This window comes from Scardinius erythrophthalmus (genome assembly GCF_964197995.2).
Source record: "Scardinius erythrophthalmus genome assembly, chromosome: 25".
Taxonomy (NCBI): domain Eukaryota; kingdom Metazoa; phylum Chordata; class Actinopteri; order Cypriniformes; family Leuciscidae; genus Scardinius; species Scardinius erythrophthalmus.
This window is the reverse complement of record NC_138245.1, coordinates 1,345,663-1,371,957: the sequence shown is the minus strand read 5'-3', so window position 1 is coordinate 1,371,957 and position 26,295 is coordinate 1,345,663. Positions and strand designations below refer to the sequence as shown.

The 26,295-nt window shown below is 39.6% G+C and overlaps 1 protein-coding gene across 2 annotated transcripts in view; it reads left to right on the top strand.

The window, feature by feature from the left end:
- Nucleotides 1–26,295, top strand: part of atg7 (ATG7 autophagy related 7 homolog) — a 104,684-nt gene that overhangs the window by 65,209 nt on the left and 13,180 nt on the right. For both annotated transcript variants that reach the window (XM_081357555.1, XM_081357554.1), the window contains exon 19: nucleotides 8,722–8,844. In XM_081357555.1, coding sequence (XP_081213681.1) covers nucleotides 8,722–8,844 — 123 coding nt within the window. The remainder of the gene's footprint in view (nucleotides 1–8,721; nucleotides 8,845–26,295) is intronic.

The window sequence follows — 26,295 nt, the reverse complement described above, 5'->3', positions numbered from 1 at the left end:
CACCACTGCACCCCACGCTTTACACCACTGCATCCCACGCTTTACACCACTGCACCCCAAGCTTTACACCACTGCATCCCTCTCTTTACACCACGCTTTACACCACTGCACCCCACACTTTACACCACTGCACCCCAAGCTTTACACCACTGCATCCCTCTCTTTACACCACGCTTTACACCACTGCATCCCTCTCTTTACACCACGCTTTACACCACTGCATCCCACGCTTTACACCACTGCATCCCACGCTTTGCATCCCACGCTTTACACCACTGCACCCCACGCTTTACACCACTGCACCCCACGCTTTACACCACTGCACCCCACGCTTTACACCACTGCACCCCAAGCTTTACACCACTGCACCCCACGCTTTACACCACTGCACCCCACGCTTTACACCACTGCACCCCACGCTTTACACCACTGCATCCCACGCTATACACCACTGCACCCCACGCTTTACACCACTGCATCCCTCTCTTTACACCACGCTTTACACCACTGCACCCCAAGCTTTACACCACTGCACCCCAAGCTTTACACCACTGCACCCCACGCTTTACACCACTGCATCCCTCTCTTTACACCACGCTTTACACCACTGCACCCCACGCTTTACACCACTGCATCCCTCTCTTTACACCACGCTTTACACCACTGCACCCCACGCTTTACACCACTGCACCCCACGCTTTACACCACTGCACCCCACGCTTTACACCACTGCACCCCAAGCTTTACACCACTGCATCCCTCTCTTTACACCACGCTTTACACCACTGCATCCCTCTCTTTACACCACGCTTTACACCACTGCATCCCACGCTTTACACCACTGCATCCCACGCTTTACACCACTGCACCCCACGCTTTACACCACTGCACCCCACGCTTTACACCACTGCACCCCACGCTTTACACCACTGCACCCCACGCTTTACACCACTGCACCCCACGCTTTACACCACTGCACCCCACGCTTTACACCACTGCACCCCACGCTTTACACCACTGCACCCCACGCTTTACACCACTGCATCCCACGCTTTACACCACTGCACCCCACGCTTTACACCACTGCATCCCACGCTTTACACCACTGCATCCCACGCTTTACACCACTGCACCCCAAGCTTTACACCACTGCACCCCACGCTTTACACCACTGCACCCCAAGCTTTACACCACTGCACCCCACGCTTTACACCACTGCATCCCTCTCTTTACACCACGCTTTACACCACTGCACCCCAAGCTTTACACCACTGCACCCCAAGCTTTACACCACTGCACCCCACGCTTTACACCACTGCATCCCTCTCTTTACACCACGCTTTACACCACTGCACCCCACGCTTTACACCACTGCATCCCTCTCTTTACACCACGCTTTACACCACTGCACCCCACGCTTTACACCACTGCACCCCACGCTTTACACCACTGCACCCCACGCTTTACACCACTGCATCCCACGCTTTACACCACTGCATCCCTCGCTTTGCATTGCACTTTGTGATGTAAGGCTTGGATATGCAGCTGCTCGGCCATGGAAACCCGTTCCATGAAGCTCTACGCACTGTTCTCGAGCTATCTGAAGGCCACACAAAGTTTGGAGGTCTGTAGCTATTGACTCTGCAGAAAGTTGGCGACTTCTGCACACTGTGTGCCTCAGTATGCGCTGACCCACTCTGTGATTTTACATGACCTTCCACTTCGGGGCTGAGTTGCTGTTGTTCCCCATTGCTTCCACTTTGTTATAATACCACTAATAGTTGGCTGTGGAATATTTATTATTGAGGAAATTTCATGAATGGACTTATTGCACAGGTGGCAACCGATCACGGTCCCACACTTGAATTCACTGAGCTCCTGAGAGCGACCCGTTCTTTCACAGATGTTTGTAGAAGCATCTGCATGCCTAGGTGCTTGATTTTATACAACTGTGGCCATGAAGGGGATTGGAACACCTGAATGCAATGATTTGGAGGGGTGTCCCAATACTTTTGGCAATTTGGTGTAGATGGATGGATGGATGGATGGATAGAATGGACAACAGGAAGTGTTGAATGTGTTGATTTAATGGTGTGTCTTATATAAGCTCTAGTAACAGTAGCTGAGCTGAAATAAGAGCCAGTCGTGTGTCAGAGATGTTAGTGATGTTGCTCTCCGCTGTATGTGAGTGTGTGTGTGTTTGAGTGTGAAACCATGGAAACAAACACTCCAGCTGTCCACAGACAAACACTTGTAAATTTAGAGACTTTGTGTTTCATCCGTAATGAAGACAGACTGAAACAATGTCCCTTTGAAATAAAACACTCCAGCACATGTGAGGACTTTACACTCACTCACTCACTCACTCACTCACTCACTCACTCACTCACTCACTCACTCACTCACTCACTCACTCACTCACTCACTCACTCACTCACTCACTCACTCACTCACTCACTCACTCACTCACTCACTCACTCACTCACTCACTCACTCACTCACTCACACACACACTCAAACACACTCCAGCACATGTGAGAACTTTACACCTCCAGAAGATGCTGTGAAACACAAATCACATGATTCAGGACACTCAAACATCACACCTTCACTTTACACACACACACACACACACACACACACACACACACACACACACACACACACACACACACACACACACACACACACACACACACACACACACATACACACACAGTCACATACACACACACACACACACAAACAAATTCCTAAAATCAGACTAATCCTTTTTGATAACTTTTTATTATCCTTTATTATTATAATACTTTATCCTATATATTATACTTTATGACATTACAAAACATTAATAGTGGTGTTTGCTATGTTATGTTAACAAGCTTCACTATTATTTAAAGAGGAGCTGTTTCCCATGTTCATCTGTGTTTAGTGTGTAACGTTGCTGTTTGATCATGAAAAGCTCCAGTTCTTCTCTATATCAGTGTCAGTGTTTCTGAACTCCTGAAACGCCTCCATTGTATCTTGAGTTTCTTCTGGGAACGAACACGTCACAATATTCCTCATTATAATAATTCATACGCAGAATAAAGGGGCGTGGCCTGGTTGAGTCAGTTAGTAGTGTGTTAAACTGGTAGGTATAGTAAGGGGCGGGACATTTCCCAAACACACTCAAAGTGCTCAACCAATCACAACACACTGCTCCAGCCGACCAATCAGAGCACAGTGTGCTTTTCAGAAGGAGGGGCTTCATAGAGACAGGAACTAAACAGAGCGTTACTGACAGACTGGGAAGAGAGGAAAATAATCAACATTTCAAGCAGGAAAACCTTCTCTAGTAGTAAAAGTCCCTCAAGACTCGCATCTTCAGTTCTCTGTATAGTTTCATTGAAGTTAAAGGCTATTTTTACCCAGCGCTGAACTCGAACTACTGGCAGACGTGAGTTAAATTATCTGAGGTTTTTATCATGGAGGAAAAAACCTCCACCATCTCTTCAAACAATTACAGGGGAAGTTGAGGAAAAAACCTCCACCATCTCTTCAAACAATTACAGGGGAAGTTGAGAGAGAGAGAGAGAGAGAGAGAGAGAGAGAGAGAGAGAGAGAGAGAGAGAGAGAGAGAGAGAGAGAGAGAGAGAGAGAGAGAGAGAGAGAGAGAGAGAGAGAGAGAGAGAGAGAGAGAGAGAGAGAGAGAGAGAGAGAGAGAGAGAGAGAGAGAGAGAGAGAGAGAGAGAGAGAGAGAGAGAGAGAGAGAGAGAGAGAGAGAGAGAGAGAGAGAGAGAGAGAGAGAGAGAGAGAGAGAGAGAGAGAGAGAGAGAGAGAGAGAGAGAGAGAGAGAGAGAGAGAGAGAGAGCTGTATGTAAACCAGATGTGCTGCTCGCCCTCTCTCACACACACAGACAGACACACAGACACACACACACTCACTCACTCACTCACTCACTCACTCTGTCTTTCTCTCTCTCTCTCTCACACACACGCACACACGCACACAGTGATTTAACGGGCTTCATAAGTCAAAGGCTCCAATAAGGAGGTCAACTCTTGGAAAACACAATTAAATCTTGTTTAGTTGCTCCTCCTGCTGTTCTGTTGCTAGGCAAGAAAGCAAGTTTATGCTCATGATCTGTTTCAAATACAGTGTGATGTTTGTTCAAAGAAGATAAATATGTTTACTCTGACAGAAAATTATTTGTTTTTGTAGTTTATGTCTGTGTAAAAGCTTTATACTGTAGATTCTGTTAGGATTTCAAAGGTTTTCACATAGTAAGTAGTTTGTTTGGTTTATTTTTGTAAAGACTCCACATAAAGAATTACTGCAATGCCATTTGTTTGACTGTTAACCTCAACAATTTCTGAGCAAATACAGAATGTCCTTGATCTCTGTTAGCATTTGTTCTTCAGAGTGGTCATATTATCTACTTTTGCACAAAACAAGTATTTTCTCTCTGAGGTTCACTTATAATGTAAGTCAAGTGTTCTTGCCTCAAAAACAGTAATAGGGCTGTAAATACCGATTATATTTTACGATCGTTTAATCTATCGACTTTTTACAATTAGTCAGTTAATCTATCGCCTATTTTTACAATTAGTCATTTAATCTATCAACTATTTTTACAATTAGTCAGTTAATCTGTCAAATATTTTTACAATTAGCCAGTTAATCTGTCGACTATTTTTACAAGTAGTCAGTTAATCTATCGACTATTTTTACAATTAGTCAGTTAATCTTTCGCCTATTTTTACAATTAGTCAGTTAATCTGTCGACTATTTTTACTAGTAGTCAGTTAATCTGTCGACTATTTTTACAAGTATTCAGTTAATCTGTCGACTATTTTTACAATTAGTCAGTTAATCTATCAACTATTTTTACAAGTAGTCAATCTATCGACTATTTTTACAATTAGTCAGTTAATCTGTCGACTATTTTTACAAGTAGTCAGTTAATCTGTCGACTATTTTTACAATTAGTCAGTTAATCTATCGCCTATTTTTACAATTAGTCAGTTAATCTGTCGACTATTTTTACAAGTAGTCAGTTAATCTGTCGACTATTTTTACTAGTAGTCAGTTAATCTGTTGACTATTTTTACAAGTATTCAGTTAATCTGTCGACTATTTTTACAAGTAGTCAGTTAATCTATCGACTATTTTTACAAGTAGTCAGTTAATCTATTGACTCTTTTTACAAGTAGTCAATCTATCGACTATTTTTACAATTAGTCTGTTAATCTATCGACTATTTTTACAATTAGTCAGTTAATCAATCGCCTATTTTCACAAGTAGTCAGTTAATCTATCGACTATTTTTACAAGTAGTCAGTTAATCTGTCGACTATTTTTACAAGTAGTCAGTTAATCTATCGACTATTTTTACAAGAAGTCAATCTATCGACTATTTTTACAATTAGTCAGTTAATCTGTCGACTATTTTTACAAGTAGTCAGTTAATCTGTCGACTATTTTTACAATTAGTCAGTTAATCTATCGCCTATTTTTACAATTAGTCAGTTAATCTGTCGACTATTTTTACAAGTAGTCAGTTAATCTATCGACTATTTTTACAAGTAGTCAGTTAATCTGTCGACTATTTTTACTAGTAGTCAGTTAATCTGTTGACTATTTTTACAAGTAGTCAGTTAATCTGTCGACTATTTTTACAATTAGTCAGTTAATCTATCAACTATTTTTACAATTAGCCAATTAATCTATAAACAATTTTTTTACAATTAGACAGTTAATCTATCGACTATTTTTACAATTAGTCAGTTAATCTATCGACTATTTTTATGATTAGTCCGTTAATCTGTCGACTATTTTTACAATAATTCAGTTAATCTATCAACTATTTTTACAATTAGTCAATTAATCTATCGACTATTTTTACAAATAGTCAATTAATCTATCAACTATTTTTTACAATTAGTCAATCTATTTTTTCAATCTAATCTTTCTATTTTTTAAGATAAACCCTTTAGTTAACCTACAATAATTTCTGACATTAATCTTTAAAGACTCCCTATGGTGAAAATTCAGCTTGTATTGTTGTTTATATATCTATGTGGTGTTTTTAATATTGCTGAGAATAACTGTAGCGTTTTTATGCTCAAAAAGCAACATTACACACAAAAGAAAGTAAAAAAGCATAGTAGGTTCTCTTTAAAGAAGCTTCCGAGTTCATGGGGTTTGGACAGATGAGCTTCGGTCTACTCTCGCCCGCTCTGTCAGTCAACTCATCCATGTCTGGTTCACTGAAAGCAACAGTGCCACTCATTCATCAGCTTTAGCAGAAACTCAATCTCCTCTGAGAACGAGCTGAAAGGAGCCAGTGTGATTGTGGAGGAGTGTGTGTCTGAGTGAGAAGCTTCTTGAGTGTTTCAGCCTGACAGACAGTGGTGCCAGATGTCTCTCGCCCGCCTCTCTCTCTCTGCATGTGACCGCAGTTTCAGATTGTGTTATCACTGTGTTTGGATGTGCACCGACCAACAAGCCAACTGTATACGAGCTTCCCGAATCTGAACAAAATAGCAGCATTATGTTCGATGTGTGATGAGTGCGTTTACAGCAAGTTTGGAGTCAAACACACATGTAACCTAAGTGTCTTTCAAGGAAAATCTGTTCATATTTGCAGCTCCTCTCTACTTGAATGGGGAAATACAGAAATTTCAAAAACATGTTAAATAACATATTTCTGACATGAACTGTCCCATAAATATTGTTTCAGTAACACTTTACAATAAGGTTCATTGGTTAACATTAGTTAACTACCTTAGTTAACATGAACTAAGAATGAACAATCCGTCTTCAGCATTTATTAATCTTAGTTCATATTAATTTCAACATTTACTAATACGTTATTGAAATCAAAGGTTATATTTGTTAACATTAGTTTATGCACTGTGAACTAACATGAACAAACAATTAACAGCTGTATTTTTATTAACTAACATTAAAAAAGATTAATAAACACTGTAACAAATGTATTGCTCATTATTAGTTAATTTTAGTTAATACATTATCTAATGAACCCTATTGTAAAGTGTTAGCAACATTTTAAATAACATTTCAAAGCAGCATTAAAATCAGACATGAACTGTCCTAGAAATATTGTTTCTTATGGTCAAATAGCATTTAAAATCCAATGTACATGTGCAGTCTTGAGAATGCATTTTTTTCATTCCACTGCGCTACTTTTCCATAGTTTTTTCTATGTAAACATGCGCTAGACGGACGTCTTTAACCATTGCACGCTCACGTGTTGGCGTTATAAAAACATGGACTGGCTCTCTTATTTAGAAGGCGGGGCTTATTCCACCATATTGTGCTTTGCTCCTCTCACAGTCATAGTAATATGAGTGCACTGATCACTTAAAGGCACAATATGTAAGATTTTTGGATTAAAATATCCAAAAACCACGAGAACAGTGTTAAATATTTAGTTGATTTGTGTACTTAAATTATCCCAGATGTATCCAAGAATGTTTGAATCCCGAGAAATAAGCAGTTTTAACCAGGACACGGACATCGTGTCGCCTATCAGTGACATCATACCTGCGTCACCCTCGATTTCCGGTTTATCTAGCAGAAACAATGGAAACACCAAAGATGCTTTAATATATCATGTTTTATTTTATTTTTATTTTTTTATTATATCTTTTATTAGACAAGGGAACAACTGTTTTGATAGATTTATAGACAGAAACTAAACATTGTTATATAGCTCAACACTGTTATTCTTATTGTTTGAATCGCTTGTTTTCTTGATTTTCCGCGAGTACCGTGTTTTTTAGCGTGCCACTATTTTGTCAAGTGGCTAACATAACATAATCAGATGCAGCTTTATTTTAAGTGACAGTAATGCAGTATTTTCTCCGTCATACAATATCTTTTAAAATTAATTGCATGCCATTTAGTAACACAAGCCATCCAGCATTTATTGTTTTGAATAGGCGACCTCTAGTGGCGAAAAACTACATATTGTGCCTTTAAAGGGGTCGTCGGATGCCCATTTTCCACAAGTTGGTGTGATTCTTTAGGGTCTTCATGTAAAGTTTGTAATATACTTCGGTTAAAATTCCTCAATGGTTGTGTAAAACAACACCCGTTTTACCTGTTTCGGTTCATGTCTCTTTAAATGATAATGAGCAGCTGCCAATCCATGCAAAAGTTAATATCAGAGCATTTTAGAATACAGTATAGGATGTACTGAATATTTTTCAATTTTATGCACAACAAAAAAATACGACAAATTGATACTTTGCACGTGACGTCAGTTGTACTGGCTGGCGGGCAAGAATGTCATTCTCGAGCAACGAAAACCAGTAAACTAATCAAGGATCTTGCCAGGACGTTGCCAGTTTTAATATACAAAAGTTGGTGTTTTGAGGTGTACACGACATGCCAGATAGTTGTTGTGCGATTGGATGCACTAACCGCGTTTGTTGCCCGCCAGATATCACGTGACTGCAAAGTATCTATAGAATATCAGATCTCATATGGCCAAAAATAAATGCAAAATAATAATAATAATAATAATTTTTGCATAGTTGTGTTTGACACATGAAAACAATGTATAACAATGTATCTTACAAGGTAACACGATTAAGGCCTTGAGTTTGAGGGTATTGGACCTGGAAAGTCCTTGAAATGTACTTGAATTTGAAGTTAACTGAGGTGTGGGAACCCTGGCTATTGATTAACCATCAGTTTGTTTTTGACAGGTTCTTGAGAATTATGAGCGAGAAGGTTTCCAGTTCCTAGCGAAGGTCTTCAACTCTTCCCATTCGTTCCTGGAGGATCTGACCGGCTTGACGTTACTCCATCAGGAGACGCAGGCAGCCGAGGTTAGACTTTATCATCTATCTGTGTGTGTGTGTGTGTGTGTGTGTGTGTGTGTGTGTGTGTGTGTGTGTGTGTGTGTGTGTGTGTGTTTGTTTGAGTGTGTGTGCATGTGTTTGAGTGTGTGTGCGTGTGTTTGAGTGTGTGTGCGTGAGTGAGTGTGTGTGTGTGTGTGTTTAAGTGTATGTGTGTGCGTGCGATTGTGCGTGTGTGTGTGTGTGAGAGAGAGAGAGAGAGAGAGAGAGAGAGAGAAAGTGTGGAGTGTGATTGTGACTGTGTGTGTGTGCGTGCGTGCGTGAGTGAGATTGTGTGAGTGTGATTGTGAGTGTGTGTGTGTGTGTGTGTGTGTGTGAGGAGGTGTGTTTGAGGGCTTGCAGAAGAGGTGTGTCTTCAGCTGCTTCTTGCCAGACGTGATGTTGATCAGCGAGAGTGAAGGGTCTGGAAAATGACGTTGTGTCTCGTTGTGAAGGAACAGCAAAGCCTCACTGGTTTAGTGAGTGTAACTGAACGATTACTGCACTTCCCAGTAGGGCTGAACGATATGGTCAAAATTTCATATCTCGATTTTCATGCCAGATATCTCGATATCGATACAATACGATATGCCTACGTAAGTACTAAAAAAACAATACATTTAGAGTTTGTAAAATACACACTGATGTCTATGGAAGAGGTAATAATAATCCTTTCCATTATAATTCGACACGTTTTATTCATATCAGATACACATTGTGTAAGTAACTTCAATGTTTACTCTATTCTATTCCCAGTTCACCAGCCACTTACTTTTAAGTATTTCGGGAGAAGTGGATGAATTCACGTGTTGTAAACATAGAGGTTGTAAATCCAACAGATCCGATTCTCTGACCTGCGTCTGCGGCACAAACTTACACGGCGGCGCCCATCGCGCATACAGCTCAACTAACGCGATCGTTATAAAGGTGTTTAAACAACAATATACTTCCACTTGCATGTATTTGACAATCGGAATATCAGATATTTCATGCCATAGCTAACACATTTGTGAATATTCTGAATAAAAAAGGAAAAATGACATAAAGGAAGATCATCATTCATTCAGCGCTGTTGCTGCTGCGGTGTGTCACGTGACAAGCAATGACGCATCACCATGGAAACGCCGCCCCCCCCTCTCACAATATAGTTCCCACGTCCCTGGTAGTGTGTGCGCGCTGGCTTTAGCGGTGCATTCAAGGGCACTCGTAAAACTGATGTTTGTTGTGACTGCCAGAGTTGTATGCAGGGCGAGCGCGGAGAGGGAAAATCTATATCGTCTATATCGTTGCTTTTTTCGATAGTAATATCTTGAAAGTTCATATCTCGATATAGATACGATAACGATATATATCGTTCAGCCCTACTTCCCAGGTTAGATTTGTTTTCTGTGAGAAGGTTTGGTAGATGAGATGAGTTCACAACTGATGCTCAATGTCTAAATGCCATTTGTGGAAGTCTTACATTTGTTGATGGACAAACAGGAGATCTTCTTTTAAAGTGGTGGTATAATGCCCTGTTAAAAAGATGTAAAATAAGTCTCTGATGTCCCCAGAGTGTGTGTGTGAAGTTTTAGCTCAAAATACCCCACAGATAATTTTATATAGCATGTTAAAGTTGTCACTTTTTGAGGGTGAGCAAAAACGCACCATTTTTGTGTCTGTTCCTTTAAATGCAAATGAGCTGCTGCTCCCGGCACAGGGGGCGGAGCTACAATATGCAAAAATGCACTGAAAATTTCAAAAACTTTTAGCCTTTTATGTTCAAACAGGAGTCAGACAAAGATGGAGAGACTCAAGAAGTGACAACATGTAGAAGCAACAGGACATTTCTGAATGGTTAGTTGATGAATTTATGTAGCTGATGTGTAGTTGTCTTCTAGTCATTGATTAGCATATTCTGTCTCTATAAATCATGTTCTGGGGGCGGGGTTTATGTAAATTCTAGGGTTGGTGATGTCACTAACCCGGGAGGAATGTGGTGTAGTCTCTACCAGCCGTTTGTTGTAGTCCTTAAAAAACGATTTCTGTAAAAGCAAATATCTCCCTTTGCTTTGAACTTTGAGCGTTGTAACTTTGCAGATGTTGTTTATGCTCAAACAGCAACATTACACACTAACTAAAGCTAGAAAAGAGAAATCATAATCAACCAGCCCTTTAAGGTTGTCTTTGAGGTACAGATGTAGAGCTGCAGGTCTGAGAAGCAAATGGTGTCAGAACCACCTTTCAAAGGTCCTGAAATGAGGATATTTGGACATTTAAGGGCTCATTGTACTATAAAGAATTCTGTTAATTTTATACCTCCTCACTGCAGAAACAGCATTTGTTGCAATCAAGCCAAAAATATTATTTTTTCCTATTTCCTCCACATTGTGACACCACAATGTTATAGACATTTATCAGAAAAAAATCATGTTTTTTTGAATATGACATATCCAAAAACTTAAAATATTTTAAAAAATGTTCTCATTTAGTGTGCAGGAATCAACATTCAAACATGTTGATATTAATAAAATCTGTGGTATATACGCACTGATTCAGATTCTTAATGCAGTGTAAAGATGGCAATGCATTTACTTACTCCAAAATATAAATTAAAGTAAATATTAACTTACTAATTTTACTTACTAATTTATATTCTAACCACAGTTAAAAACTGATGCTGGGTTTTGATGTCAAAATCATCAGATCAACAATTTAATTTCTCTGAATCTCTTTCAAATTCATTGAACTGTAAACAGTCAGGAAAATTTCCTTTATTAATATGTATTTAGATGTTGTAACCAATAAACAATGAATGTGATTAAATATTACTCTTTCATGAACTTTTTAATTTATTGTGGGAAACGTGACTTTTTACCTTTGGTTTAGTTCTTTATTAAACATTTCTAATCTATTTCACTAGAATTATTGTGTTCTGAAAGAAAAACACTTTTTTTACATGCATCACCAAGTTCAACTGAATATTGATGTGGTGCTAGTACTTAATAACTGTTTGTCTTTGATTTATTACATAATTTGTCTTATTTAAAAAAAAAATGCACTTAATGACTTTAAAGTCTGAATGGTCTTAAATTCCCTTAAACTTGCAGAGGACGCTGCAACTTCAATCCTGGACTAAATTGTTATATGAAACTTTAACAATTGCAACAGACGTCATTTAGAAAACCCAAATGCCATCCAAATGCTACATTTCTCATTCTTCCTGTTAAGAAAAATAACCATAATGCAGTCTGTTCTTGCTATTCCTGGCGCCTGTCCCACAACTTCACTTCTACTTGCTCTGGAGATCATGTGTTTTAAAAATATCTCAGTGTACGGCTGATCCAGGGACAGTTTCGCTGATCTCAGTCATGTAACTCCAGCTAGCCAGACTGACCCAGGAACAGTGTTGGGATTCTGGGAACGGTCCCTCGTTGGGACTCTCCAGTGACAAACATGGAGACTGAAACTGTGGGAAAGTCCCACATCAGCAGTTCTGAGCGGTTTAGAGGCGCAAACCCAAAATGAGAGGATATGTGCTCCTGCATTTGCCCACGCTTATTGTCTGAAACCTTCAGATTCATTTCAGTCGGATCTGCAGTCAAGCACTTTATATTCCCATGTTGATGTCTTGTATTTTTAACTTGTGTGTGTTCAGGATTGATGGCAAGCTGTGAAAGAATGGAAATGTACCACTTCTAGTTTGGATGTGGTGGTTTTGTGTGTTTTTTGTGTGGGGAAAAACACATCTCTCATTACTCCTGCTTTCAGAAGGATACTTTGTGAAAACTAGGGTGTATAATCTTAGTCTTTTCTGTATTTTCTTTGCCATTTTCCATGAATATGGTACGATTGTGTCCCATTAGTGTTTTTTTTTAAGCATTAGAGGCAGAAATCGTGTTTTTCTGGTTTGATGCATTTCATCTATCAAGTTAATCTAGCATAAAAACATAAAATATCTGTATAACAGCAACATCCCCACTGAAAATGTGGGATTTAGACCTTGAAATATATTAAAACACTTAAAATCATAGATGAACGTCATCATTTTGACAGTCTAATGATGTATATTGTTATTTTTGCAATGTTTAAACACCCACAATCTACAGCATCTTTGTTTTATTTTCATGTGTAATAATTCTTATACTTATTTAATGTTTATAACTAGAAAACACACAGAACAATCAGAATTTAGACTTGTTAGATTTAGGTAACAGGGTTGCAAATGGAAATAAAACCATTCTGAAGTTTAAGCTCCTCCTTCCACTGACCATTTGATGAACATATTTCAGGGCCGTGGTTTGAACTCTATTCATGGAAATAAGCAGTTTATTTTTGGATTTAACATGCTTTATTTTGTTATAAGAGCACGATACGAGTGTGTCGGTGAAATTGCGTAATAATGTGCTCTTGTCAAACATCAGACAATCAGCTGAGGAAATCTGGGCTCAGAACATGAAGTGAACTATGAAGAGGCCATCAAACAGTCCTAATAATTCTGCAGTGTATGTGTAGACAAATATAGTCGTAACCTCTAGTGAAAACCACTCGAGTCTTTACGAATGTTTAATTAGGCTGAAGGAATGACTTTTTAAGCATGTTTAGATCTGATAATCAAGAGTTCACAACATTCACAACCCATTTTACTTCCACAATAGACTTCCATCTGTGACGAGATGTTCACTAAATAAAAACGTAGGCGTTTCTTAACATAATGGACCAAAAGAATTGAGATTATATGTTTATACACAAGTGTTTTACGTCAAAGTGTGCGGAGCAGTGCACACTGTTCATATTGTGAGCTAATGGTGAATTAATGTTGTCTTTCCGTTTTAATCAGCTGTAATCTGTAATATCGCATGGGATAGTTCACCCAAAAAATGTAATTCTGTCATGTATTCACCCTCATGTGGTCCCTCATGTTGTCCCTCACCCACAAGACTTTAATGCTTCCAAACATTGATAAAGAGAGTCTTCTGAAGAGACACGATCGAGGGACAGTAATTGATGACAGAATGATGTGTTTACGCACTCATAAGTCATCCAAGATGTTAATGTCTTTCTTTCTTCAGTGGAAAAGAAAGGAAGGTTTTTGAGGAAAACACTCCAGGATTTTTCTCTGACGTAGTCAATATTGTGGAATAAAAACAACACCTCGGGCCCTATCTCGCACCCAGCGCAATAGACTGGCGCATGTATCATTCCAACTTTGCACCCGACGCACAGCGGACTCTTCCCTCCACAGACGCACATCGGTAAATTAGGGAATGAACTTGCGCTCCTGGGAGCGGTTCAGCGAAAAGAGGAGGCGTGTTCCGGCGCAAACGTTCCCTGGTGCTATTTTGCAGTTTCAGAAAACAATTCCTCCACTGACCAGGAGAAACCTCGTCTAAAGTCAGTGGCGTTATACAGATGCTGTTTTAAGGGCACATGCTTGGCCATAATGTAGCGTGAGCACAACGCACACACACTTTGCTTCTCTCATCTACACAGACGCAACAGTTTTCATTTTGCAAATCATACATTATTACAAGGAAAAATATTCCACACGAGGGAAATCATTGTGGTGTCCATGAAGATGTGGAAAAATAGGCATAAATCTAGCTTACACATTTACCCAGATTATTATACGCCTGTTTAAGCGAAGCTAATCTGGGTGTGTTTCTCCATCCCCAATGTCACTTCTCTGTGTGTTAAGGCCCTGACGAGAACGTCGGTCTCCTCGGCTGTGAACCGCTCCTGGCAAATCCGCCGTTATAATAGCAATCCGCCATGGAACAAGCGCGCCTGCTCTTAAAGGGAATGTGAGATGACGCTCTGATTGGTTTATTTCACGTTACGCCCAAACCACACCTATGAGTAATGAAGCGACTTCAGACCAACACATTATAGATTTGCGTTGGGATCCGAGATCCGCCCACAAAGTTACTTGCGTTTCGCGTTTGATACTTGCGTTTCAGATCGTTAAAATAGAGCCCCTAGTCTTTTTCACTGCAACTTCAAAGAAAGCAAGACAATGTTGTGGAAACGAGCGCTGGATACTCGAGGTAACGTTAATACTTCTCACCGTTTATTCAGAGATGATGAACGATTTTTTTCCACATCTTTATTCTTTATAGTTATTGTCCTTGGTATGAACAGGCCTTAAGACTAAGACTAGATGTAAAAATAGCTGACAAAAGTAACACTAGTTTCTCTCCTCTCTATCTGTCATAATATTTGGACACTCGACACACACACACACACACACACACACACACACACTCTCTCTCTCTTGTACTGAAGGCGTAGGTTGGGAAGCAGTTTTGGGGGTCATATTTACTGTCTTCCACTAATGCACTGGAGGATTGTGTACGAGCGTGTATTATTCTTGAACTGCACCGTGGGAAAGAGCTCAAGCGATATAAGTGTAAAGAGCGCATATTCTGCTTTTCTCCATGCTCATCTGTGTTTAGTGTGTAATGTTGCTGTATGATCATGAAAAAGCTCCAGTTCTTCTCTATATCAGAGTCATTGTTTCTGAACTCCTGAAACGCCTCCATTGTAGTCTTGAGTTTCTCCCGGAAACAAATACGTCACAAAATATTTTGTAAAAGTTTTTGTCTCCAAAAAGAAAGAAGTGATTCTGAACTGAAACGAGTAGTCAGTAATTCAGTCTCTGGTTTGTAACTAATTAGCATAATGCCAGCCTGTGGTGTTGATTGGCTGAAGCGTCTCTTAGCCCCGCCCTCAAACACTGTAGTGTATCTGAGACTGGAAGAGTTTGGTTCGTGTTGTTCGTGTCGAGAAGACGCTGTTTTCTGAGATTGATACGGTGAAACCCACGCCATCGTTACTGTTCGTATCACTGTGATCAAGAGCTGAGATTCAGATATGATAATGAGCGTTTGCTTTCTGACCAATCAGAGCAGAGCAGCTCTCAGAGAGGCGGAGTTTAGAGAGACTGAATCTCCGATGGAAGCGTTTCAGACACTGAGAGAAAGAGCTGACGCTGCAGTGGAGATTATGAGGACATTACAGTGTTTTTTGACCTTGGATGAATGTGAACCTGTTGTAGGAGACTCTGAAACAACATTAGGAACCTTTATAATAGCATTATAATGATACTTTAGTATACATTCATGGTCTTTTTCACCATTGATCAATATGTGTTTTTGCAAAGAGTTAAGTCTGTAATCTTTCATCAAAATGTTATAACTTGCTTCATCTCTGAAATGACTGTCCTTTTCGGTTGAGCAAACTGTGGTATTGAATAGCTTATTTAGGTTACTTTAAACTCATGTAACTCCTCATTGAACAAAATTAGATCTGGACACACAATCTGATTGGCTGAGAAGCAAAGTCATTTGTGCGAAAACACAACACGCTGAGTCTTCATCTGTTTCCACCATGTCGACGAGGCTTTTTCCCGTCAGCGCTCTTCCTCAAGTTCGGTAAATGATCCTGTTATCTGCGGTTGTGGAGTTGGTAATGTATGGACACTGGAGTTCTCCTGACGCTCCACACAATGGCTCTCTGTGTTACTCACACACGTTCACATTCACTGCCCTTCATTTCTGATGCCATCCATCACGGTGATAAAGATGGCATTGTGTGTTTCCAGTTCCTCTGCTGGCGTTATGATGTGCCAAACAAACCTGTCAGACACACTGCAGTCCCCGTTCCAGCAAACACCATTTATTCACAAGAACATCCAGCAAAACTACCAAACTGAACATTGAGAAAGCATTTTTTTTTAGAAACATTTTATTTTAAAGTGTATTTTATTACACGTTACATGATCTTACTACAGTAATAACAGTAAATTATGCATAATTACAAACACAACTAACCCTAACCCCATAGTAAGTATGTGTTAACTAATATTAATGGAAAACATTCAGAATCGTGAAATCAAGTCATAAATTTACAGTATTTACAGTATAACGTGGAATGTCTCAGAATTTTTGTATGAATAAAATCAAAGTAGATCTGCACACTCAATCAAATATCAGATATGGACGAGTGTGTGTGAATATAATAATAGTAATAAACCGTAAACAAACTGTTATGCATGACCTTGTTTGCCAAAACATGAAAGGAATTGGTCAAATTTTATTTGATTGCATTTTAAAAGATTAATTCAATTCACTGTAAAACATGATTGTCGAAGTTGTAGATAAAACAAAGAATATTAGAGTATGTTTTACAAGAAAATACTATTTCTTCAAAATTTCATGTTTAATTCGATGTTACTTGTCGTTTCTTTGTAATTGTGAAATTTACAAGCAAGCAAAACTGAGTGAAAACTGTTACTACACCAATTTTTTTTCAGTGTTAAAGTTTTATGCATTAATTTTTGCATTAAAAATTGTTACAATTTTGATATAAAATTTGTATTAAATCATAAAACACTGTTTAAAAAAAGTAAAAAGTAAAAAAAAAAAAAAACTATTATAAATTATAAAAAAATTCATGTTTTATGAATTCAAAAGATTGGACATTCTTTTTGATTATTAAAATTTGATGAAGCCATTAAAATGAAAATGTTCAACAGAAAACTGAACCAACTTTATTAGCTGGTCAATTCACTCCAACACAACCTATATGTTGGAGATTAATCATAACATAAACAAGATATTATGACGTGTAACTTGCTGAAAATAAATTTTTTAAAGTGTTTGCTCACACAATTTTATCATTTTGCACATTATAAAATGATGTTGTTGACGCTATGTCATTAAAGAGTCAAATTTAAATGGACTATAATTCCTGAATGTGATGAAAATGAATAAACTGTAAAAGTGAGCAGATCATCTGTAATGCTGTACGTGTGATAGGTATTCTTTAATGTAGTTGTTTTCAGACTTATACGAGGATTGATGTCGTGTCAGAGATGTTGACAGAGACATCCATCATCCTAACCTGAGGAGAGACGTCTTTTTAGATCTTAATAATAGGTTGGCTGGATGTTATGTCTCTGTTTCAAAACCTAGTGAGTTATCAAAGACACACTCCTGATGCTGTCGGTCATGCATCAAGAATATCTTGCAACTTTGTATAGAAAAAAAAAATATCTATCATAACTGACAATTTCCTTTAAAGAGGCCATATTAGGCCCTTTTACAGTTTTTATGTTGTTTCAGGCTCTACTAGAACAGGTTTTCCTGCTTGAATGTTGATTATTTTCCTCATATTCTCCATTGTTGCGGCTCCTCTCTTCCCAGTCTGTCAGTAACGCTCTGTTTAGTTCCTGTGTCTATGAAGCCCCTCCTTCTGAAAAGCACACCGTGCTCTGATTGGTCGGCTGGATCAGTGTGTTGTGATTGGTCGAGCGCTTCGAGTGTGTTTGGAAAATGTCCCGCCCCTTACCATAACCGCCAGTTTAACACACTACTAACTAACTCAACCAGGCCCCGCCCCTTTATTCTGCGCATTAATTATTATAATGAGGAATATTGTGACGTGTTCGTTCCTGGAAGAAGCTCAAGATACAATGGAGGCGTTTCAGGGAGTTCAGGAACACTGACACTGATATAGAGAAGAACTGGAGCTTTATCATGCTCAAACAGCAACGTTACACACTAAACACAGATGAACATGGAGAAAAGCAGAATAGATCCTCTTTTATATGATGCTTTAATAATAATTTTACGAGTCCATCAAACAACTGTGGTGAGTCAGATTCTCCTCTTATTGTCACTTGCGCTGCCTGACACATGTATAGTATAGCCGTCTCTGTCAGCAATGAGGGCTTTACATGTGATAAATGCAGGAGATAGTCAGGCTGACGGGGAAGATTTCTGAATTAGAGACACGCATCCAAACTTTAATGGAGGATAGTAAGAATGCAAGGGCTTTAGAAACTGCTTTGGAAATATTGTATTAGCTCTTTAAACGCGGAGCTTCCGCGGAGAGAGCAGTTTCAGCGGCAAGATCAAACTAGACAGATGTTTAAGAGATACGGTATACAGTCATACCACTTATTACACAGGATTTCAACACATTAATAATTATGGAGATAAGAGATATTGAGATTAAACTGTTTTGTATCTTATAATCCAACAGTGTACAAAACAATATTCACAAAATGGCCGCCACTTCATTTGTATGAAACCAGAGAGAGCGAGTCCATGATACTGGATGGCATAGTTAAATACCTGTACACAAAATATTGATTTGACTGAGTTTTAATATTTTATTAGCTCACTAAAACACTAAACGCACCACTTCCATGAAGAATAAGCGTTCCTAGCGAGCGTATAGCGCTGCTGACTTGAGCCTGTGTTTCTATGTTCACCGGTTGTTATCAAGGAATAATGACCCGATTGACCAATCAGAATCAAGTATGAGCCGTGAAATAAGTCAGCATTATTTCAGCCTTTAAACCATATTGTCCGACCTCTATTGACCAGCTTTGAGTCGTTTCTCAGAAGTGTTTTGTTGAGCTGTGTCTGCGTGTTGTTGCGATCACATCAGTGCTCGAGTGTAAAGCCAGCTGTGTTATGTTTACAACGACGCTTAGTTAAACATATTTGTCTTTCATCAAGAGGCTCAAACCTCCTAAACTTCCTTACAAGCGAGTACATGGCTCCTCATTCATGGCTCTACTGTCTGCGGGCCAATGTTTAGATTATCCTCTGTTTCTGCTCTTGGAACCGGTTTTGACCTTGATTTGATTTTAAGTAGGCCAGTCTGTGGATAAAACTCAACACTAATATAACCTAATAGAAGTCAACTTTATAGTGTACAATGCAATTGCATGCATAAAACGTTTCCGTACATAACTAAAACGGTTTTAATACTTGAGGAGATCAGTTTGATACATTAAAGGGATACTTCACCTCTAGAAAGATGAATGTGTATTTAAAATGGGTCATTTATGTAGTAGATATTTGAAATTATTTTTGAATTTGGAGCCTTCTAGACTGAGAAAAGCCAGAAAATGTATTTTTGGCTCATGTGGATGAAAGACAACTCCCAGAATGCACTTGCTTCGCTGCCCTACGAGGACACTCCCAAGCCACACCTACCAGTTAGAGAGCAGTTAAACAACAAGGCTAGGCTACTAGTTGACTCGAAACGTAAAAGATAGCGTTTTATTGTGAGTCTCCATGACGAGTCTGCCCAGGATTTCGAGATCGCCCAAAATGTCCGGGATTCGGATTTTGCGTTCTACAGTCGCCATTCATCATGTTTACTGTGGCGAGCAGGACGAGGCTGAGGGCCGCGGGAGAACGGCATCATGTTTACTGTGGCAAGCAGGACGAGGCTGGTGGCGTGATTACTGATGAGCGACGCCTGTGAGACGCACCGGTCTCGTATCTCTCACGGAGGAGCGGGAATTCTCTTAGCAATGTTAAAACGCACATCAACCGATCACTTGTTTAGCGTTCATGTAAACACTACATTCAGATTCACCGATCGGAATGAATTCAGTTAGACTGAAACAAAAGGTGTGCATGTAAACAATGAATGGCGACTGTAGAAAGCAAAAGCCGAATCCCGGATATTCAGGACGATCTCGACGGCCGGACATGTCCGGGAAAAAGAGGATGGTAACCCCTACTACTTAGCTTTCTCCACAGAATAAGAGCCCGTTAGCTTAGCTTCCAAAGAAAGACGGCTGACACTGTGTGTACATTCTGTGAGTGAGATCCCTCTATGGGTGGGTTGAACACATGCGGGACAGCAAAATGACGATTTTTGCGTCATCGGAGAATTTTTTTCAGACAAAAAATACATAAATCTCTCGTCTCAGGGGGACATGAGGGTGGAAAGCACGGTCATTCGAAAATACTACAGGTTTTCTACTGATACAAAGCTTAATGCTAAATGCTGAAGTATCCCTTTAAAGTTGAGTGAAAACATGGATGTCGATATGACTGAATCTGTGTTTCTTGGATTAGAAGGCACTGGAAACCTAAAATGTAGGTTGATCCTAAAATGAGACATGAATCTTCTGTAAGATATCCACAAAATTATGTCTTATGAGCTGGTTAGTGGCTTATCTGCCAGTGCTACTTCGACTAGTTGAAATCAAACTTTATTTGCCATAATGAACCGTTTCTATTCAGTCATGTGTCGTTCAGGATTAAATCTGCTGGTTTGCTATGATGGATGATTCTTCATGTCAGAGTAGATGTGCAGAAACACGAGTGTTTGCTGTGACCCGTTCAGGCCTGATGACCCATATATAACACTAGAGCTGCCATTAAAGATTGATCGCCTCCTATAGCGAGCGGCGATCACATTACGGTCATTCTCTAGTGTGAGTGAATGTGTTTCTAGGTCTGCTTTATTATTAACCGCCTTCAGCATCTGCAGATGTACCAGCAAATCTCAAGAAATCAGTCGTTAGCATCATGATGTACAGACAACTGATGGCAGAAATAATGTGCTAAACACTGTCCGAAACATGCGATTAGGGGTGTAACGGTACACAGAAGTCACGGTTCGGTTCGGTAATTGTTTTAGTATCTGTTTTAATTCTACTCGATCACCAGGAGAAACTTCCTCCAGTGTTTCTTCTCAAATCCCTCATGATCTGGCTCCAGAAAGCTGTTGTTATCGTATCGTGTTATCATAGACTGTAAAAAAATATGGACGACGCCCCTTCACTCTCTTCCATTGGTGAGAAGTGAAGCCGCCAGTGTCCCAATATGGCGCTGACATCTTGGGTCTTGAGTCTGCGCAGTAGCGATCTCGGGGCCAGACCCGCGCAGTCGTGAGCGGGAAGTAAAGCCGTGAAATCAAGGCCCCGCCCTCTCGGTGTGAAATAATTAATTATAGAAATTTAGATATTCAATTTAAAGCTCCAATCTCCTCAGTCCTCTCAAGATCCCGAAAAAAAGTCTGTTTGTGCTTCAGTGACTACTTCGCTCAGAGAACCTGTCAATCACAGCTGTCAATCATGACGTCACACCACCGTTTTAGCATCAAATAATAACAAACTTATAACAAACAAACTTATTTTAAAAACAAACACTTGAATTTACATGAGCGTGATAAAAACTACAGTAAATGACAGAAACCACCTTCGGAAAAAAGATATTTGAAGTGTAATTAAATTGTTTAGTTGGTCTCAAGTCCTGTTGAATAACACGGGGAGGCGGGGCTTATGACCTATACTAGGACCAGCCACCGGGGGGCGATCGAGATGCTTTGGCTTCACTTTTCAGGGCTTGTGCGGCACACTTGGCTTTATATATTGCATAAGCTGATCACTGTTAGTTGGGATAAAACTTCTGAGCTGTAGAAATGAAGCGGTGATTAAGGCCTACATTAATCCGGATACATTTGAAAATGGCGTTTTAAACGTTTTCGTTTAAAAATGTCCTCTGTCCACACTAGCGTTTTCAGGTGTTTCCCGGCGTTTCAGTGCGGATGAGAAACTTTTGGAAAACGCTAAATTCCCCTTTACGGCGCATGTGTAAACCCTCACTAAAGCTCACTGAGACGATACAGACGGAGAAATAAATAATAAAGTTATCGCTCAATTCTTCTGACAGGATCATTTTATTGAGCAGAGTATCTCCTCATTCACTGATGGTCCAGGTCACTCTCACTCACTATTATATGTTTGGGCTAAAACGCTACAACTGCTCATGTTTCACCGCAGGACAGCAGATGTGAGTGTATTCTGTCATCTCTGCAGGACTGGGATATGAAGAGTGTGTGAACTCACATATTTCAGCAACAGTGTGAGAGCGAATAGCAGATAACAGGCACAATATAAACATCAATATCTATATAATATGTGTCACATGACTAAACTTACATCATCGTTCTCACAGTCCACACTAGAACGAGAAAACGGCGTTTTCAAAAAGGTTTGTTTTCATTAATAAAAACGCCGTCTCGGTGTCGACGGAAGACAAAACTGAGAGAAAAAGATGCGTTTCCAAACGAAAGCGTATGAGTGTGGACGAGGCCTGAGTGATTGTGAGGCGATGAGCGCTGATAGCTCCTGTTCTGGCTGGAAGTTGTGCGTTTTATCTCTTCTCACGGGTCCAGATGGAGCACAACTGATCTGGCATCAGTCGACAGAGCCGTAATCTCCTCTGAAGCCTTTAGGGAACACATCACTGTTTCTAATCTTCCAGCACGCATGGGAGCGAGAGATAGCATCGTCCCCATGTTGGGCTTTTCCACAGTTTTTTAGGCTAGTTACAGATAAAGGTAAAGGTTTTAAACCATGACTGTTTAATTATCTTGTCATTGCAAACTGCATATTATGGATTGTTGTCAGCCCACGTAATGTTTTAAATGAAGAACATACACCATCCACAAATGATTGCTCGTTTGAAATCTGTCATTTTCCTGCGGTGTGAGTTAGCCTTTAGCAAGCGCACACCGTAATTAGTGGTGTTTGCTAAAGCAAGGCTCGCTATTACTGGTGTTCATAGTGTCAGTGATGGGATCATAGTATTAAACATTGTGGAGACGTTTACATCACTGTACAAAGTTAGAAAAGAGTTTAAATAAAGTAGCTTGAACAGTTTTTTTTTAGTAGGAGTCTGTTATTTTGGATGAGAATATTCTTAAAATGTTTCTAACAAAAGTTGTTTTACTGACCTTACTTATATACTCAAGTATTTGTCCAAATGTTGTCCCAACTTTCCAAACAGTTTTACGTTGAACATTGTTTTGTAAGTTCCCAGCATGCAATATCGCTTAATTATTATTATTATTATTTATTTTTTACGTATTCAGGGAAATATGTTTGTGTTTATTTTTGAAAGGCAAATAATGCCCATATCATGTATTTTGCTTTGAAAATCAAACATAAAGCTAAAACATGTGTTTTTTAGCTCCTTGCATTGCTAAATTCTAATAAATTTTAGAAAAGTCAAAAAAAAAAAAAAATATTAAAAAATTAAAAATTCTCGTTAGATGAACTGAAATTAGTTGAGTCAACTTAAAGGGGGGGGGGGGGGGTGAAACACTCATTTTCAGTCAATCTCATGTTAATCTTGAGTACCTATAGAGTAGTACTGCATCCTTCATATCTCCAAAAAGTCTTTAGTTTTATTATATTTATAAAAGAAAGATAGACAGTTCCGAGTCTTTCCGGAAAAAAAAACGAGCGGCTGGAGGCGGGCCGTGTGGGCTGTGCTTACGCGCCGATAGCTAACAACACACAGACATTTGAAGCAGTTTTACTCACCGCCTGCGGTTCCAACACACGACCGTGAACCTTTATCATTGGGACTGCTCCATCCTTGAGCATTAGACGATCTGCAAATCCGTCGATCTGGGCTTTTTTTGTTTATAAAACAATCATCGTCGAAATGCAGGGAACAAACAGTCTTGCACAACTCACTTCTAAAAAACCCACTTCTTTGGTGACATTGACTTCCCTAAAGCCGAGCATAGCGCTTTGATGGGCGTACTGCTTTCGCTCTCTTGCTCTGGTCTACGAGTGCGCGCGCGCCCGCGCTGTTCCGGCAGAAGTGCCCTTAGGACCCGTATAAGGAAATTCCGCCCCATCTGACGTCACATATGCCCATACTCGAAAAAAACTTTCCGAAACTTGTGACAAACCGGAAGGAGCATTTTTGGCACAGAAATACTCCTTCAAACGTACAACTTAGTTTTTGAAACTTTGTTCATGTTTAGCATGGGAATCCAACTCTTTAACAGTGTAAAAAACTCAGTATGCATGAAATAGAATTTCACCCCCCCTTAAACAGATTCATTATAATGTACTGACATATTTTTTTAATTTAAGGTGCGCTCACATTTACCATTCTTCGTTGAATTTTTGCTGGTGAAATGCAGTGATTTTAATAGGAATCCATGAGATTGGGAATTTCGCATAAGAGTAAAAGATTTCCCAAATGCAGATTTTGCAACAGGTCCGAGTTGGTCTCATGGATTCACGCGCTGACATTAGACAATAAACCACTTTTTTATAAACATGAATATCTATTGGTACTAGGGCTGTCACTTTTTATTCGATATTCGAATATGCATTCGAACATACTTTGCATACTGTGCATACTTTCCTGCACAACCGGTCGGCACCTTTTTTTCCATGTAGCCTAATTTTGTGATTGGCTATGCATAGTGGCACTTCATATAGATTAAGTTGATAACCTGCTGTTTCAGACATTTTTTTTAGACAGGCTATGGTCTGAGTCCTGTTTATGACTGTCAGACTATTAATAAATTTGTGACTGAATCTCCTTTACAGTGTTGTAGTTGTTTTTTTCATAGATATTCGAATACATTGCTTGATATTTGATATCCGTTCGAATTAGATTTTTCTCAAAAGTGACAGCCCTAGTTGGTACAATATGTGTCACATGACTAAACTTATGTCATCTTTTTTTAAATGCCTCCGTTTTCTCAGTCCACACTACAACGAGAAAACTGCGTTTTCAAATGCATCCACTTTGGAGAGCGTTTTCAATTTCGTTTATTAATAAAAACGCCGTCTCAGTGTCGACGGAAGGCCAAAGCGGAGAGAAAAGATGCGTTTTCAAACGAAAGCGTATTAGTGTGGACGAGGCCTGATGCTAAAAGTGGAAATGTTTTGCCTTGTGTAAAAATGTCATATTCCTGTTAAGACGCCTGCAGGATCTGTTCATGCACAGGTTAGCGTGACGACACACTTCATTCTCATCACTAATACTGCGACCGAGAAGAATCTGATACAACATGGCAGAAGCTGAACCTCGCTGAGCTCTTCTGTGAACTACTGGAGCTCATCTTGTGTTCCTCAGCACATCAAAACCCCCAAACACAGATCATAAGTGTGCAGGAGTGTGTGTGTGTGTGCGAGCCGGATCGCCTCTCGTTCTGCGGTTACGGGTTATTCTCTGGAACAAGAGCTTGTGTTTGATCTCCTCTAAACCCTCCTCTCTGGTTTCAAATCATTTGCCCTCAAAGTCTTCCAGTCTTTCTCATTAAAATATCCTTTTCTCCAATCCTGGCTTTAAGGAGGTCTTGTGTGTGTGTGTGTGTGTGTGTGTGTGTGTGTGTGTGACCACACTTCAGCGGCTGCTCGTCACACTGGTAATTAAACGAGGCAGGTTTGTGTTTGCACACACACGCCCTGTGTCGGGTTTCTGTGTCTATCGTTTGATTATCACCCTCGACTGGACTCAAACACACTCCGAGATGCTGTGATAGACTCTCCTGCACCTGCAAACACACGTGTGTGTGGACTTATGTGTGCATGTTTCGACCTGCTCCACCTCCAGATACGACACACACATCTGAAACACACCTGGCCTCATTAAGCCATACGTTACAGTGAGGGATTCGTGAAGCCAGAGTTATGCGGATCCACTGATCATTTGCTCTCTTGTATTGGATATCATTTGTGATGTTTGCTCAGTCGATTATCCGTTTCCATCCACCTATTTTTATGCAAATTTTAAGATATGTACATAAGTTGTGCATAATAATGTGCATTAAACCAAACTTGTGCTCAAATGAGGTGGATACATTTTATCCGATAAGAAGACGTGCATA